The following is a 15,133-nucleotide window of genomic DNA, read 5'->3' on the forward strand; positions in this document are numbered from 1 at the left end:
AATTAAGAGAATAAACCATTAAACAATACTGATATTATTAATTGAAATTCTGTATTTCAATAGTAGAGGTTCGCCTCGTCCGATTACACTTTTCGTCGCGCATCCGCAGCTTATTCCTTAAGAGCCATTTCACAATTTTACGCTCTGCAAGTTTAGGTAAATTTGGTCGCATCGCGCGAGTCGTACGAGCCGCGCGATCTTTGTGCTAGTACGTATAGTGTGACAACCAAAAGACCATCGTGATCATTTTCTGATGTATAATAAAAATTATAACTATGGTATAAAATGTTTTTTACATAATTAATTTGTTAAAAATTTCAAGTATGTTATATAACAACAGTCAATAAATTTAAAATAAAATTAAAAAAATCAATTTTATGAAACAATTTTTTTAAATTGATTTAGCTTTTTCAGTTTACGAATGAATCTAATATTTACGATATGAATAAAAAAGCATTTAATGACATCGACACCGACAAACATATTAAGTAACAAATAACAAGACAAACAGATTGAAATGCCTATTTGTATTGATAGTGTGAGAAAAGAAAATTAAATTATACATTTGTTTACAGAAATTATCATTATATTATTTTACAGTCATTTTCGTAATATGTTTATTTTATTTATATTTTATTATGAAAGTATCAAATGCGTTTTATCCGCTATAACAACAGGCGCTTGGCGCGTGTGAGCGAAAGAGACGGCTGCGCAGAATTTGGCGTAGACCTTACCTCTAAGAGCGCTAGCGCTCGACTGATTTACCGGCCTTGATGCGTGGCAATATATACTATCTTTTTATTATTTAATATAAAATGTATTAAAAATAATTACATCTTTTAATTATTATTTTTTTTTTTTTTTGTATTCCTTAATGATGTAAGTTTACTTTGATGAAGATAGTTAAAATTTCTTAGTTTTCTAAGAGAAATATCGCTTTTAAAATTGTACTTATTTGGAAAATATGCGTAACTTTAAATTTTTTTATCGTTTAATAGAGATACAAATGGAATAAAAATCTATGATAGTGGACAACAAAATTATATTCCACATATTATGATATTTTTTTAAAATGGTTTCAACGTAGAGGTTATTGAAAAGTAGGACTTCAAAGTATACATTGTGACCGTTTACCCAGGGAGGAGGCTGATGAAAAGGTTAATAATTTTATACACATAATATAAATCAAAATTCTGATCTGACTATGGACTACAACAAAGGTTGCTCTATTATATTTCAAGAATATAAATTACATTATTGCATCCAACACTGAGATTAACGACGTCAAAATATTACAATTTCGCGGATTGTTACCGATTTTTGTGAAATGGCTCTTAAGTCAAGCGGGCGTAAAGAAGTTTTACTTCAACATTAAAGTTTATAAAAGCGTCAGCGCGAGTGTTTAATTTTAAGCTCTTCAATGTTGATACTAATAATTGTGTTTGCTCGCAAACGAAAAAAAAACCGACTTCATTACATCGACGAGTAATACAATGTAGATCGACGAAAAGATAGTCAAGTAACTACGCGTTATCAAAGATTACTCAAAAAGTAGTTATCAGATCTCAATAAAATTTATATGTGACCACATGACAAACATCAGCTTTCGATTAAATTAAAAATTATTAAAATCGGTATACCCAGTAAAAAGTTATTGCGAATTTTCAAGAGTTTCCCTCGATTTCTCTGGGATTCCATCATCAGATCCTGGTTTTCTTATCATGGTACTAAACTAGGGATATCTGCTTTCCAACAAAAAAAAGCTCTAAAACTCCGAAACTTATGGATGGACGAACCGCCTCAGTTCTACAGAACAGAGGCCGCTCGTCCTAAAGAGCGCTGGTGCAGTGCTCTTTCACTCCATTTTTTAAATACATCTTATATTAAGTACTATACTCATCACTCATCACATTATCACTTCAGCCTATCGCAGTCCACTGATGGATATAGATCTCCGCAAGTTCGTGCCAAAAATGGCGTGAACTCGCGTGTTTTGTCCATAGTCACCACGCTGAGCAGGCGGGTTGGTGACCAGCTAGCTTTGTCGCACCGAAGACGCTTCTGCCCGTCTTCGACCTCTGTATGTCAAAGCTAGCAGTTGGATTGTTATCCCCCCATCGGTCAACGTTTTAAGTTCCAAGGTAGTAGTGGAATTGTGTTATCCCTTAGTCGCCTCTTACGACAGCCACGGAAAGAGAGGGGTGGCTATATACTTTACACACGCAGCTTAGTAATACTATACTATATTAAATTATTTCTGTTCTACTATGCCTATACAATAGTGTATATTAAGTACATTTGACTTTAAGTTGTACGAGTGGAGCATCAGTGATTGCGTTCCAATGAAACGAAGTACGATTCCTAGCTCTGTATTCTACAAGTGCGAAAGAGACAGCTCGACGCGTGAAAGAAAAGATTTCATATGAGAAATTATTCTAATCTGGAGCACCGCACATGCACGACGTTGCTATACCTACCGCAGGTTCAGCCGTGCGGCGGGCGAGGTGTTTGTTGCCATTCTTATGTATACAAAAAAACTTGTCCGCTTCGTCAGTTATTTGGCAGTTTTGCTTTTAAATAAGTAATAAAAATAATTTTTATGCGACATTTTGTGATAGAAATAAAAATACAATGTATCTTTTAGTAATAACTGTGTAAAGACTCAAAATCTTCCTTAAACTGAAATTGTACTTACTGCTTACTCAAAAATGTAGTACGAAAACTTTTACGCGTGTTTTTAAATCTGAACAATATTTCAATACCCCTTGGTTGTGTGGATGTGAAGAACGCAATAAATGATTTAGTGGTGGTGAATCTGCATGGACGGAATGGATTTTCTATACAAATAAATATAGGGCAAGCTCTAGTTTTTCGTTTATTTTTTATTTTTTTGTGAACCCCCATCAAAAAATGTCAAAAGGCGCCCCTGGTGTAGAATCTTTAAGATTAAGAATAGACTTTGTCTTTATATGTTTTTTAACGACTATATAATGGGGAGTGATTTAGGAACTCTTTGATATTTAACCACCGTCACGTTTATACAATCGCATCCTTCGCCACAGGACTACATATCATACACATCGACAGGATCTTCTCGCTCATTTTTTTTAAGTACGTACTGTGTAGTGACTTTCCTCCTGAGGTTTTGCATGAGACATATTTCCTTAAAGGCCAGCGACTCACTTACGTCTCTTCTAAATTTGCAGATATCCCTGTACAAAATTTAATATCTTTTAAGCGGGCTTTATTTCAAAAGTCAACATTCGCATTCGCGAATATAGTGGAAAATTATTCGCATTAGCATTCACAATGCGATATATCCAACATTCGTTACAGTAGGTACTATAGTAGTATCGGGTAAATTTTCTTGAGGAAAAATATAAGTAAGGTTAGTTATAATATAAAGTAGAATAAAAAAATAAAATTAAAAAAAAACTTGTGCTTGAATAACTTCTCGAAAATATATTTGGTATTCGTGTAGAATGTGGCCTGATTGACTTTCTTCTAATACGCTGTAGGTCACGTGTAAAGATAGCACTGTGTCACCTGCAAGTGCTAAGTGAAGAACCGTAACATTCCTAATTGTTTTCACAAATAAAATCAACCGTTATCACCTACTTCATAAAAGTTTCATGATAGACACGACAACGCTCATTTTGTGAACGAACTTTCAGTAGCTCGCTTTTCAAACACTTAACGTTTACGTTTTGACCCATTTAAAATTTAAGTTTAATAAACTAACTTAAATAGCACAAAACCCTGTGACGGAAGATTTAAGTAAACATACAAATATGTCTGAAAAATTATTCTGGAGCATTATAGGAGCGCTGTTTGTGGCTGGAGCTTCTTTTACAGTATATGAAGACAATTTCGATAATGTTGGTGAAGACCCATATGATACAGATAGCAGTATTTCAGAAAGAGAAGGAAAAATTTGTAAGTACTACTTACGTATCTTATTGAGTAAAATTCGTAAAAAATAATAACATTCAGTCAGTCAGTCAGTCAGCTCAGCCTATTGCAGTCCACTGCTGGACATAGGCCTCCCCAAGTTCGCGCAGGACATCCCAGTTTTCCGCAATCCTCATCCAGCCTACAACGGCAATCTTACGTAGATCGTCGGTCAATAATAATAACACCATACTACAAATACAAACCAGAACTCATGCTAGAGAACAATACACATAACAGAATAGATATTACTATAGTCAATAAAATAGAAAAAACAGCACTTGATCGATATAGCGGTCCCAAACACCCACAACCTACAGTCAACCGTAGCAGAAAAACTCAATATACAGTTGGACTAATAAATTAGAAAGATCATATAATAGTAAGGACCACTTGGCTTCGGCCCGTGAACACCATATTATCCGGTAGATATGCAGATAGGCTTAAAACTTACAATGAATAATAATAAGTAATTTTAATTATAATGAAATACAATATTTAAATAATAATCTATAATAGAAGAAATGTGACTAACACAGAAAATGTGTTATAAATTTGATTTAGTTTTAATACAATTAAAAAAATATGATAAGTGCGATAACTTAATTTTTTTTTAGTATTTCCATTCGTCAGTATAGTTCGATTTGCGAACGTAGACTGTGCTAGTACTAATACAATGAACGGCACATGTCTGGCTCGTCGGGAGTGTAATAATCTTAACGGGACAATTACTGGTTTTTGTGCTAATAGAAGAGGAAGATGCTGTATCGGTAGGTTGCATTATTTTTTTATTTAACAGGATTATCGAGGACATGTTGTTTTAAACATTGTCTAAATATATATAATAACCATGACAAATAATTTGAAAATAGTTAATTCTTCAAAGGTATTAAACGTTTTCATGTTGTCTCGTATATCAATCTATTCTAAATACTGTTCCCCAGTAGCGGAAATAACATAATGGTCATAATTGAATTTTGTTTTAATTCCTTTTAGTTTCACGGGCATGCGGCAGTGCAACCAATGTAAACAATACTTATTTTACTAGTCCTGGTTACCCGGCAGCATACCCCGGTGGTCCAGCTTGCCCAATCATTGTGAACCGCTGTAATAGCAACATATGCCAGGTAAAAATTTAGATTAAAAATACTTTATTACTAAAGCGAGAACTTCTTTGATGATAATTTTATTTTCTAGCTTCGTATAGACCTTTTGGACATGGTACTAGCTCAACCTAACGGTGATGGCGTGTGTGCAACCGATATGCTTACTATAACAGGAGGCAATACTATAGTACCTGTTCTATGCGGAGATAATACCGGACAAACTCTATTCGTAGATTTCAATGGTGACGGGGCCATTACGATTACTGTCACAGCAACTCTGGCCACAGCATTCACAAGACGATGGAATATAAGACTCACCCAACTTGGTTGCGACTGTCCGGGCTTAGGTAATGTTTTTAGAAAGTATTTTTTGTAAATTTATTGTGAAAATATTACTTTCAAAATATAAATTATATTTTATTAACAGAGTAGGTACATAAACGTTATATTTTACTTCTTAGCTCCAAATGGCTGTTTACAATATTACACGGGAGTGACGGGAACAATCACAAGTTTCAACTATGGAACCGCCGCAAACCCAGCCCTTAGTGCGTCTTTAGTAACAGGAACAAGGCAATTGGCAAATTTGAACTACGGAATTTGTATAAGAATAGAAGCAGGTTTTTGCACAATTCAATATACACAGGTATAAAATATTCTACCTTTCTAATAGACTGAAAATTTATAATCATTATGTTTATATAAATTAGTGTAAGCATACGTTTCAGCCTGTAATATCCCACTACTGGGCATATGCCTCTTTTCCCCATGTAGTTGAAGGATCAGAGCTTAATCCACCACGCTGCTCCAATGCGGGTTGGCGGATATTCCCTTCTATGAGTAACGATCGCTATCAGGTGTAAATGATAAAAACTGGGCCAGACGGCTTAACGTGCTCTCCGAGGCATGGTGGGGAGACCCACAAGGACTGCACAAACACCCATACCACGGCAAACACCTGTATGGCCAATAAAAATGTTTGTCGTGTGCGGGGATCGAACCCGCACCCGCCAGCGCAACAGGTACAATCCATGGCTGTAACCGTTGCGCCAACGCGGCGTAGTGTTAGCAACTGTAAATTCATGTTTTTTTTTCAGTCCTCTTTTAAATGTCCCTTTGTTATATTTTATACTAAGGAGACTACAGTGAACACGGGGATATAGAAGGACAAACGTTTTCTGACATATTCAATATTATTATTCAATATTAATTCCAAAAGCATTAAACCATTCCAGATTTACGCCCTCAACCAACATTTACAATAAACTTGATCCATCTATTATGTTTATATTATGTTGCCATATTGTACCCAAAGATTAGAGACCAATCCGTACTATCTATTTAGATATTGGTAACATTACAGAACATTTGATTTGTTCGACAGTCACCAAACGACGTGAACTCGTTCACCGTGACGGGTGATGTGGAAGGCGCTGACAACACAGTATTAGGCACTCCAGTGGGTGCGGTGAACGGGGCCGCGTGTGTAACTGATTTCGTGGTCATAGCCAACCCTGTTGTGACCGCAACCAACTTGCCCGCAGGCACTGATCGATTTTGCGGATTGGGCTTCGTTCCGGTACAGAGTAAGTATATCTTACGCCGTTTGATATAAATTATGACACTAAATCCGGTAAATACATTACAAAGCATATAATTTTGTAAGATACAAGTTGCAACCAGCAATAACCCCTCACACCTCAAATTATTTCCCAAACATTTACACGCATCTTGCCTTTAACGAATTCCCAAAAAAGGAGGAAGTCTTCATTTCTTTTGAGCAGGAGGACCGATTTCGATGATTTTTTCTATCGAAAGTCGTTGCTTGTCATGTGGCGCCATTTATATTTATTTGAGATCTGACACGTACTTTTCGAGCTATATCTAATAATGCGTATTTACTTGGCTATTTTTTCGTCGACCAACGCTGTATTATATACACCGCATAAATTTTCACTAGGTGCACCCGATTTTGATGATTCTTGATCACGTGGTCTCGTTTAAATTTGACGAGATCTAAAAACTAATTTTTGATTAATCTTTCATCATCATCATCATCATCATCACTCCAGCCTATCGCAGTCCACTGCTGGACATAGGCATCCACAAGCACACGACAAAAATGGCGCTGCTACCCGTCTTGAACCTGTATATTTCAAAGCCAGCGGTTGGATGGTTATCCCGCCAACGGTCGGCTTTTTAAGTTCTAAGGTGGTAGTGGAACTGTGTTATCCCTTAGTCGCCTCTTACGACAGCCACGGGACTTAAAATACGGGTTGGTGACCGCAGGGTTGACTTTGTCGCACCGAGGATAGATTTTTCGTGTGCCTTTGTTGTATTACTTGTCGATGCGATTGAAATCGGTTTTATTTCGTTTGCGAGTAAACACCATTGTCATCACACTTTATAGAACAATTTGGAACTTGCAAACAGAAAATTTTACTCTTCAATAGCTTTTCTAAATAAAACATTTTCTTAATACTAAAAGCAAAATTCGCCTTGAATTTAATTCCTTATTACCAAAAGCTACACATCTTTCACACTTTCATGCCCTTAGTTGTCACTTTTTGACAAATTTATTGATGATTGACTCTAACAAGCATGTTATGACTTACAATATTGATTAGTGAAGGCTTCAAACTTGATAAGAATCAAAAAGGATTGAACCAGAGGTAACGCTTTTAAACAACTAGTTTTCAATCCTAACTTTATAATAACAGAATATATCGACACCTGATATGAAGAACATTGTAAGTAATGAAACAATGTTTATAACTATTCCATTAAAATACTGAGTGGGGAAAAGGTATCTTTCAATCTGGGAACCGTATTTAAACGACCACTACAACGATTTTTAAATGAAAAAAAAATATATGTATATTTCAAGATAATTCAGATTTCAGCTAAAAAAATATTGTAATTTCGGTTACAAAAATAAAAATATACATAATATTGGTCTTCTTTGAACACAGTAACATTGTAATAACAAATACCTTTTTTTTACTCAAATTTCAACATCACATCAGCTTATAATATAGGTACGTTAAGTTAATATACTACATTAATGGAACTGTTCATACAATGTTTTTAAACTAAAACTATCGTTTTCTTAATCATTTTGACTTGAACAAAAACAGCTTTCCGTTTGATGTATCACAACGTGGTAAAATTCATACTACAGAACGCAAAAATTAATAGTAGTACAATTTACTTCATTACGCATTCGGCTTTATTTAACATCACTTGGCCTCTTTTTAAATGCAAGAAAATTTTAAAACGCTCTCCTGAAAACTTAAAAAAATCAGATACAATGTTCTTCATATTAGGTGTCGATATATCTTTTTAATTAAAGATTACTTAAGTAATGTTAAACCTACGTCATAAGAACCTATCCTAACCTATCATCTGAAAACCATTAATTAAATGACTAACCCAGCTTGATGGTAGATCCATTAAACTGCTAATAAAATTTAGTATTTAAAATTAAACTACGAACGTTAAAAGATGTTAGAACCCTCTTCAACTTCGATGTCGAGTTATCCCAAATAAAGCTTATTTAATTAATTATTTTTTATCACTTGTCGATGTAAGTTGATGTCGATTTTTTGGTTTGATAACAAACACAATTATTAAATACTGTGCCCGATAGGTTTCACCCGCGTTAATTTGAGGACAAACGTACTAAAATGTTATTAACCTATAACCTACCTCGGTAAATGAACTACCTAACACAAAAGTAAATTTAAACAGATTAGCGCTCAAACAACAAACACTAGGTTTATAATATTAGTATGAATATAGAGATAAGAACCATGGTTAAAATAAATCCTAACGTTACAGCGACTGCAAGACCGTTCGTCCTATATGTTGTGACGGACGCTAACGAAGGTGCCACCGCAGTGACGCCACCTGACGTGGCCAATAGAGGATTCTCTATCGACTACACACAAGTCGGCTGTTAAAATTTACTATGCATATGTATCAGTGTGTCACCGTTCAAGCACTTAATCGGGGATTCCCAAAATATTTTACGCAAAAGACCTCTTTTCTAAATAAACTGATACCTAAAGCCACCATGTAGCTAAACTACTTTGAAAATCCTATCTCTAATTTTTTTCCGGCGGTTACAAAATTAAATATTTAAAACGTCGCAGTTTTTATTTATACCCACCCTGAAAATTTTATTTTGATAACTTTGGGAATCCCGGACTCAAAAAAATTATTTTTCCATAAGGCAAGACTAAGATCAAAATTTTATATTCTAGTAAATCACTTTAATACTATACAAATATAATTAAAGTGATTTATTCTATTAAAAATTGAAGTAACAGACTTATCATGTGACGAATTTATTATTAAATGCTGTATATTCAGGATGTATCTGAATACGTGTTTTGGGCATAGTAAAACACAATTTCAAAAAGAGGACATCGATGTACACGATGACAACGAGGAATTATGTCCATTTATGTCCACTTTTTGATGTGTATTATTTAAATCTGAATTTTAGTAATAAAAGATTTATTTAAAGGTTGTTTTATTAGGTACGTAAAGTAATACACAAGGTGGTAATCTAAATTGTTAATTACACGTATTACTCATTTCTACTCTACACGTTTAATACAATAAAACAAACGCACTAGCGAGAAATATATGATGCAAGAGCGAAATTGCAACTGCGAATTCTTTTTTTAAATTATAATGCTATGTTTATAATTTATACTAAAAGAAACTATTCTACTGTTTAACATAAAGTTAGAAACATTACCTAATTTGATTAGGTAATGTATACTATCATGGCTTCTAATAAAAATTTTGTATAAACGAAAAACATTCGCCATTAAAATATTTTTTAGTAAAATGGTAATCCGAACATTTATCACGAGCTTGAAGTACAAATCGCAAGCATAATGAAAGGTTAAAATTACGCAGCAATTTTGTATTGCTTAAATTTTATTTATAAATATATTTAGTAGTAACTATTACAAATCGGAAGTTTTTAAAAACATTTCTTTCAAAATTTAATACAGCCATCTTTTCACCAAACTTTAGTCACTGCACTGCAATGTTTCTTTATAGTTTCTTTCAAAATGTTAAACACAACTAAAAGAACTATTTTTATAACCAAATATTTTCCGTGCCAAACTTTTTTTCATAAGGATTACTTGTACAAACAAATGAAACAAAATCTGTAACACATAAATCTACATATTAAGAAAGGGTATCTTTATTTAACAATTTTGATTAAATATTTTAACATAAATAATATAATACTAATAATATAATACTTATATAATAAAATAATATATTATATTGAACTTATAATACAAATATGAATACTTATTTTGTTAGCTATACAAACCCGTTTAAGTAAAATATATACACAGATAAAAATTATATCTTTGATAAATATTTGGTAATATTAAAACACCTTAAGTTTTTTTTTGTCTGGTAAAATTATTATACTATAAACAAGCTTGCGACACAATCTACAAACTGGCATAAATATGAAACCAAAATTATAATTTAATCTTTTTGGAAGGAAAAAAAACATACTAAATTGGATTTCTAAACATGTAACATGTATTTAATAAATAACAAATCGTGTCTGCCAATGAACCTTTCTTATACTGCCAGCATCCTCCCGCGAGTCTCTTTCATACTATTTTTCATGTTATCAAACCACTTGCCAATCTCAGTGTTATCCCTTAAATCGTGAAAGGCTGTACATCCCTCAATACTGCTTAAAATACCATACACTGATATATCAGCGAGGTTAGGACTGTTACCTCCAAAGAAGGGAGTCCCTTTTTTATGAATGACGTCCATCCAATCATTAACTGCATCATACAATGATTGACGAACATCATCTTGTATGTTGTGCCTAAAAATAATTTAAATCTAAATTAGCTTAACACAACAAATGTTAAATTAGTGTTCTGTATATTGCAATATATCTGCAACTCTTTATTAAAATAATATTATAAAATAATATCTCTTTTTTAAACATATAATTCTATAATTTATAAAAGTGTAATCTTTATAAATAAAAATTAATTTGATTATAAATTTTAAATACAATAGATAAGCGCAAAACTGTTACTGGACCAATTGATTTATTTTATAGTTTTCTAATACTTTGTAGAATTTTTTAACAAAATTGTAAAAATAAGAAAATTGGACTGGAAATCAGAAAATTTCAACAAGCTTAACAGTTAAAAACGATTTATATTTTGCAAGACGTCTATCATGTCAGCTGTTATACAATAAATATATTTGTATTATTACCTAGCTTTTAGTCTCTTAGCTATAAGCCACATAGCTGCAGCTCCAACATAAACCATCAAAGCACATTCCCAACCTGGGAATGTTTGTCTCCAACCACCAGCTTCTTCAAACCATTTAAATGTTTCTAATGACTCACGAGCCGTCCTGTACACATTTGGAGATAAAGTGTGAACAAGCACCTTATCAGCCCATTGTCGCCATTCACGTTCTTCCCTAAAACGTTTAAAAATTATTAATGAAAGTAAATATCAATAAACAAGTCACATCTACACATTCAGATGAAAAGAGTCAGAATTCTAAGTTTTAAAAACTTGTTCTAAATTAAAGATTCTAAATTTGCAACTTTCTACATAATGACTGGTGGGCTATTGTCACAGGTCTTGTTGTCTACACTTTCAGTCGCAGGATGCCTTGCAAAAATTCATATAGCCCAAACATATTTGCCATGATCTAGGCATTTGTGCTGATGTATTATATGTGTTTGTGGTTCCTCCTTTCACGAGTAAATTCTCCTGTCGACTGTAGAGTTTGAGGCATTTATTTCGTTCAGATGTTATATTTAACTTACGTCTCCAAATTACGTTGTTTCTCATCGGGTACAGGACTATTGTGCATAATAAAATATTTATTTGTCACATCAGTTGTAGTTTTTCCTGAATCATTTTCAAATTTAGATAGTGGATAAAATTTTACAATATCTTGCAATGAGTATGTTTTATCTCTTAGGTATGTTTCCAAAATTGATAAAATTGCTGAACTATCCAAGAGTGTCTGTAACAAATGGTTTTTAGATGTTATTAAAGACACAATAAATCAAACATTTTACACAAACAGAAATCTTAATATACCTGATAGCCTCCGTCAACTTTAGCCAGCAATATTGGTACTTTTTTATAGCCTGACCACTTTATAGCTTGTCGGAGAACAGCATCTACTTCAACTATTTCATAACTAATACCCCGTGCATCCAAATATGCTCGGACTTTACAGCAAAATGGACAGGTTTGGTATTGAAATAATACCAGCTGTAAGTTACTGGTGTCAGCTTCATTAATTACCTAAAGAAATATTAACTTATTTATTTAAATTACATAAAAGTAAAAATGCTGTGTGGCTACAGCACTAAAGAATTTAGCCACCGCCTCTTTTCCCGTGGGTGTCGTAAGAGGCGACTAAGGGATAACAAGGTTCCACAACCACCTTGGAACTTAAGAAGCCGACTGATGGCGGGATAACCATCCAACTGCTGGCTTTGAAATACACAAGCCGAAGACGGGCAGCAGCGTCTTCGGTGCGACAAAGCCAGTACTGCGGTCACCAACCCGCCTGCCCAGCGTGGTGACTATGGGCAAAACACATGAGTTCACGTTATTTTTGGCGTAAGCTTGTGGAGGCCTATGTCCAGCAGTGGACTGTATAGGCTATAATGATGAAAAGTAAAAATACAAAAATATCTATTTATTATAAAAAATTATTATTTGTCTAAGTGTAGGAAAAAAGGTGTAATATCCCTGTTATCTTCATATAAAAATTGATGTCTGAAAACCTTCAAACATATGAGGTTTACTAGAGATTTATTAAAAAAAGTATATATCTAAAAAATTAGATAATAACATTAGCTATAAGGTTTCCAACCTTAAAGCCAATTTTAATTCAACGCTAATATTATAACAACGTTAAATTGTTAGGTATTTAAGTGATAATGGAATCTCAGTAGTAAAAAACCTTACATAATTGCCATTAAAATCTTACTTTATAGTTAGACTTATACGCTGGAGCTTCTTTCAAATAAGCGAATTCTTCATTTTCCGTTTGACCGGACAATTTTTTTGTGTTTATTTTGTAATGTGTATAACCACCATACCCCGCCCCAACTAAAATACCGACACTGGCGCTAATGAGGGTTAGCTTTACGGTCGACCGTGGTGCGCGGCTTTTAGTAGAATATAAAAGCCTTGATATAGTCGTATTTTCTTTAATTAAGGGCAAAGTAACTCTGCGTAACATTGTAGGCCGCCACATTTTGTTTATTTCCTATACATTAATTGCACAATTTTTTATTACAGACGAAAATAAGCCGCTGGCATTTAATAATATTGATAAATTGACAATTATGCCGCAAAACAGACTATTAAAGAAACTAAAATATAAATTTCTTTTGTTACCTTTGTTTATGGTTTGTGCGTTGTGCAGCAGACTTCAAAAAAGCCCGCATTAAAGAACAATGGCGAAAAAGTTGTTGATAGAATTCCTAAGCGTCTATAAATGTCTTAATGTCGAATGTAAATAAAATAATTTCTTACGTTTTTTCAATATATTTTTAAGATCTGTGTAAGTCTAGGAAAAATATCATTTTTAATGAAAAGAACATTTGATTATTGTAAAAATGATTTGACATGTCATTGGAATATGAGGTACCTAGCGATAGTTCCGTTGAATGTTGCCACATGGTAATAAATCTTCTCTTAGTAACATAAATGAACTTTTTGCCTTTAAATAAATAATACACTTTACACGTATTATGTTGCATCAAGTTACACGATTTATATTGTATAAACCCGAAACATTGTTTTATTACAAAGAATAACGCGTTATTTATTTATTTGCTAAGCCCAATTATTTCATAAATACAATAATAATTCGAGAATGGCAAAGGTAAAATAGTATGATAGCCATGACAACACTTAAAAAACATAACTGTCTTAGTTTAGCGAAGGACTAGAATCCAGCTTTTAATAAAATATATATAAAAATAATTTATCTGATTATCTGATAAAAAGATGATCCCATGCTGCAAAGGGCACGATAAGTGGATGGTCCTGGTAACTATCTATGGTGATTATTATTAAAGAAAAATCTAATCAGAAGCGTGGTCTAGAAATTCTAAGAGCAGGGTTTATTAGATCTGTTGACATACAGCGCTCATGATTTAAGAAGATGAACATCTTTGTCGATCGTCGATTTTATATCACCTACAGCTAACGCTGATGTACCTATGTAGGAAATACCTAAGGACAGGTAACAAAGAAAATCCCCGAATATGAAATATTTTAGTCCTAAGGTTTAAAACAAGCGTCTAAGAAAAATATTTTTCTTTATTTTATTTTTATTTTATACTTTATTGTACACCACAAATATATTACAAACAAAGCATAAAGATAGTTACAGACAGTGAAGTACAATGGGCGGACTTATGGCTAATTAGCCATTTATTATTTTGCTGTAAGTGCGTCGATACTCTAAATATATCTACTACAAGGTTTTGTAATCAATCTATCTAGTTATTAAAAATGTAGTTTCGGACTATATTTAACATATGTTTGACTAAGTTTTTGATCAGGTACCAACAAGTTGTTGACACATAACCTATAAATGTTCAACCTGGAATATCTTCAATTCATTACTTCTTTCGGTGGTGCTTCTTTAAGCAAAAGTGATTAGGAATTTAAGTACTATTTTACTACATATTTTTCATTAGTAGACGCTAAAAATTTATGCCAACAAAAATTTGTTAGGCGATCTGCCATTGTCCTTTGATATTTTTGTCATTTTTTTTTTTTTCATCTTTTGATGTGCAAATAGTTGATTAGTTTTATTTTTAACTTAATTATATACATTAAGTTATAAAATTTATACTTATAATAAGAAGCATGAAAAAATACAATTTCACAAATACAACTTCTGATACTCTCTTTTTTCAATTTAGTCAATTCACGAAAAGTGATGTTAAGAAGAATATTTTAGCCGTATCATCTAAAATCCACATGGTTCAGTGCTCTCACCCACAC

At 33.0% G+C, this 15,133-nt stretch overlaps 2 protein-coding genes across 2 annotated transcripts; one reads left to right on the forward strand and one right to left on the reverse strand.

Annotated features, from left to right (window-relative positions):
- The first annotated feature begins 3,791 nt into the window (after window positions 1–3,791).
- LOC123668757 lies at window positions 3,792–9,205 on the forward strand. The gene is made up of 8 exons (XM_045602452.1): window positions 3,792–3,936; window positions 4,569–4,721; window positions 4,948–5,078; window positions 5,149–5,404; window positions 5,519–5,703; window positions 6,442–6,643; window positions 8,898–9,046; window positions 9,142–9,205. Exons 1-7 carry the CDS (start codon window positions 3,792–3,794, stop codon window positions 9,017–9,019), a joined length of 1,194 nt encoding a protein of 397 aa, XP_045458408.1. The 3' UTR covers window positions 9,020–9,046; window positions 9,142–9,205.
- Window positions 9,206–9,577: 372 nt separating this feature from the next.
- On the reverse strand, window positions 9,578–13,512 carry LOC123668936 (prostaglandin E synthase 2). Its single transcript, XM_045602628.1, has 5 exons — window positions 13,098–13,512; window positions 12,194–12,403; window positions 11,914–12,116; window positions 11,346–11,558; window positions 9,578–10,941 (listed from the first exon to the last, which is right to left on the reverse strand). The coding sequence occupies exons 1-5, from the start codon at window positions 13,365–13,367 to the stop codon at window positions 10,683–10,685; spliced, it is 1,155 nt and encodes a 384-aa protein (XP_045458584.1). The 5' UTR covers window positions 13,368–13,512; the 3' UTR covers window positions 9,578–10,682.
- Between the last annotated feature and the right edge of the window lie 1,621 nt (window positions 13,513–15,133).

Source organism: Melitaea cinxia, chromosome Z (genome assembly GCF_905220565.1).
Source record: "Melitaea cinxia chromosome Z, ilMelCinx1.1, whole genome shotgun sequence".
Taxonomy (NCBI): domain Eukaryota; kingdom Metazoa; phylum Arthropoda; class Insecta; order Lepidoptera; family Nymphalidae; genus Melitaea; species Melitaea cinxia.